Source organism: Plasmodium sp. gorilla clade G2 (assembly GCF_900097015.1).
Source record: "Plasmodium sp. gorilla clade G2 genome assembly, contig: PADLG01_00_66, whole genome shotgun sequence".
NCBI classification, from domain to species: Eukaryota; Apicomplexa; class Aconoidasida; order Haemosporida; family Plasmodiidae; genus Plasmodium; species Plasmodium adleri (nom. inval.).
Window position 1 is genome coordinate 5,284 of NW_021628917.1, and position 823 is coordinate 6,106.

Genomic DNA, 823 nt, shown 5'->3' on the forward strand with positions numbered 1-823 from the left:
CGATTTAGATTCTGTGTCGTTTTGATCATTTTCAAAAATACATGATAATATCCTTTAATATTTCTTTGTACAATTTTTTATTCTTCATATGAGGACCATCTTATTTGGTATGGTTGATTTGATTCTTTTTACTTTCATCTTCTTTAATGTGTATTTTCATAATTGTTTAATTAAACGTTTGTAAAAACTTGAGTCGAAAGCTTCTTTTTTTTCACATTTTTTCATTGAAAGAATTATTAATTACATATAGTCATATGTGAATCTTCGTGTTTATTTGGTAATTCATGGAGAATGTTCATCTTGATCTTTGGTGTGTGTATTCTTTGTATGGATCTTCATTTTTATAATCATTAAATGTTCTAGAAAATTAATTGAACTTTTTGAGTTTTGAAATATCTTATCAAATTCTGCTAATGTTCTAACAACGGGTTTATTTATTTTCGATTTTCCCTTATAGACCGATTTGTTATATGACCTCTGAAAGAAAAGAAAAAAAAAAAAAAATAATTAATATAATAATAATTAAAGGTAAATTATAAACACGTACAAATATATATATATATATATATTATTCTGAATATCATGTATGTCCTACCGTTTTCCCATATTTTAAAAGCCAGAAGAAAAAGGTAAATACGACAAGTTTTGCAAAAAAGAGTAACATGTTTGTTTTTTTATTTATTTAACTATTAATAATTTTTTTATATTTTTTTGTTAATATTTTTATATATAAAAATTTATCTGTTATAATATCATAATTCTTATGAATTCTATACGTTTTTTTTTTTTTTTTATATTTTTTTTATTTTCAATTGTTTTTATA

The 823-nt window shown here is 21.3% G+C and overlaps 1 protein-coding gene across 1 annotated transcript; it reads right to left on the bottom strand.

Moving 5' to 3' along the window:
* Positions 1–282: 282 nt before the first annotated feature.
* PADL01_0036800 (parasite-infected erythrocyte surface protein, putative) lies at positions 283–606 on the bottom strand (the record flags this gene model as incomplete). Its single annotated transcript, XM_028680605.1, has 2 exons — positions 283–475; positions 596–606. The coding sequence occupies 2 exons, from the start codon at positions 604–606 to the stop codon at positions 283–285; spliced, it is 204 nt and encodes a 67-aa protein (XP_028541383.1).
* Between the last annotated feature and the right edge of the window lie 217 nt (positions 607–823).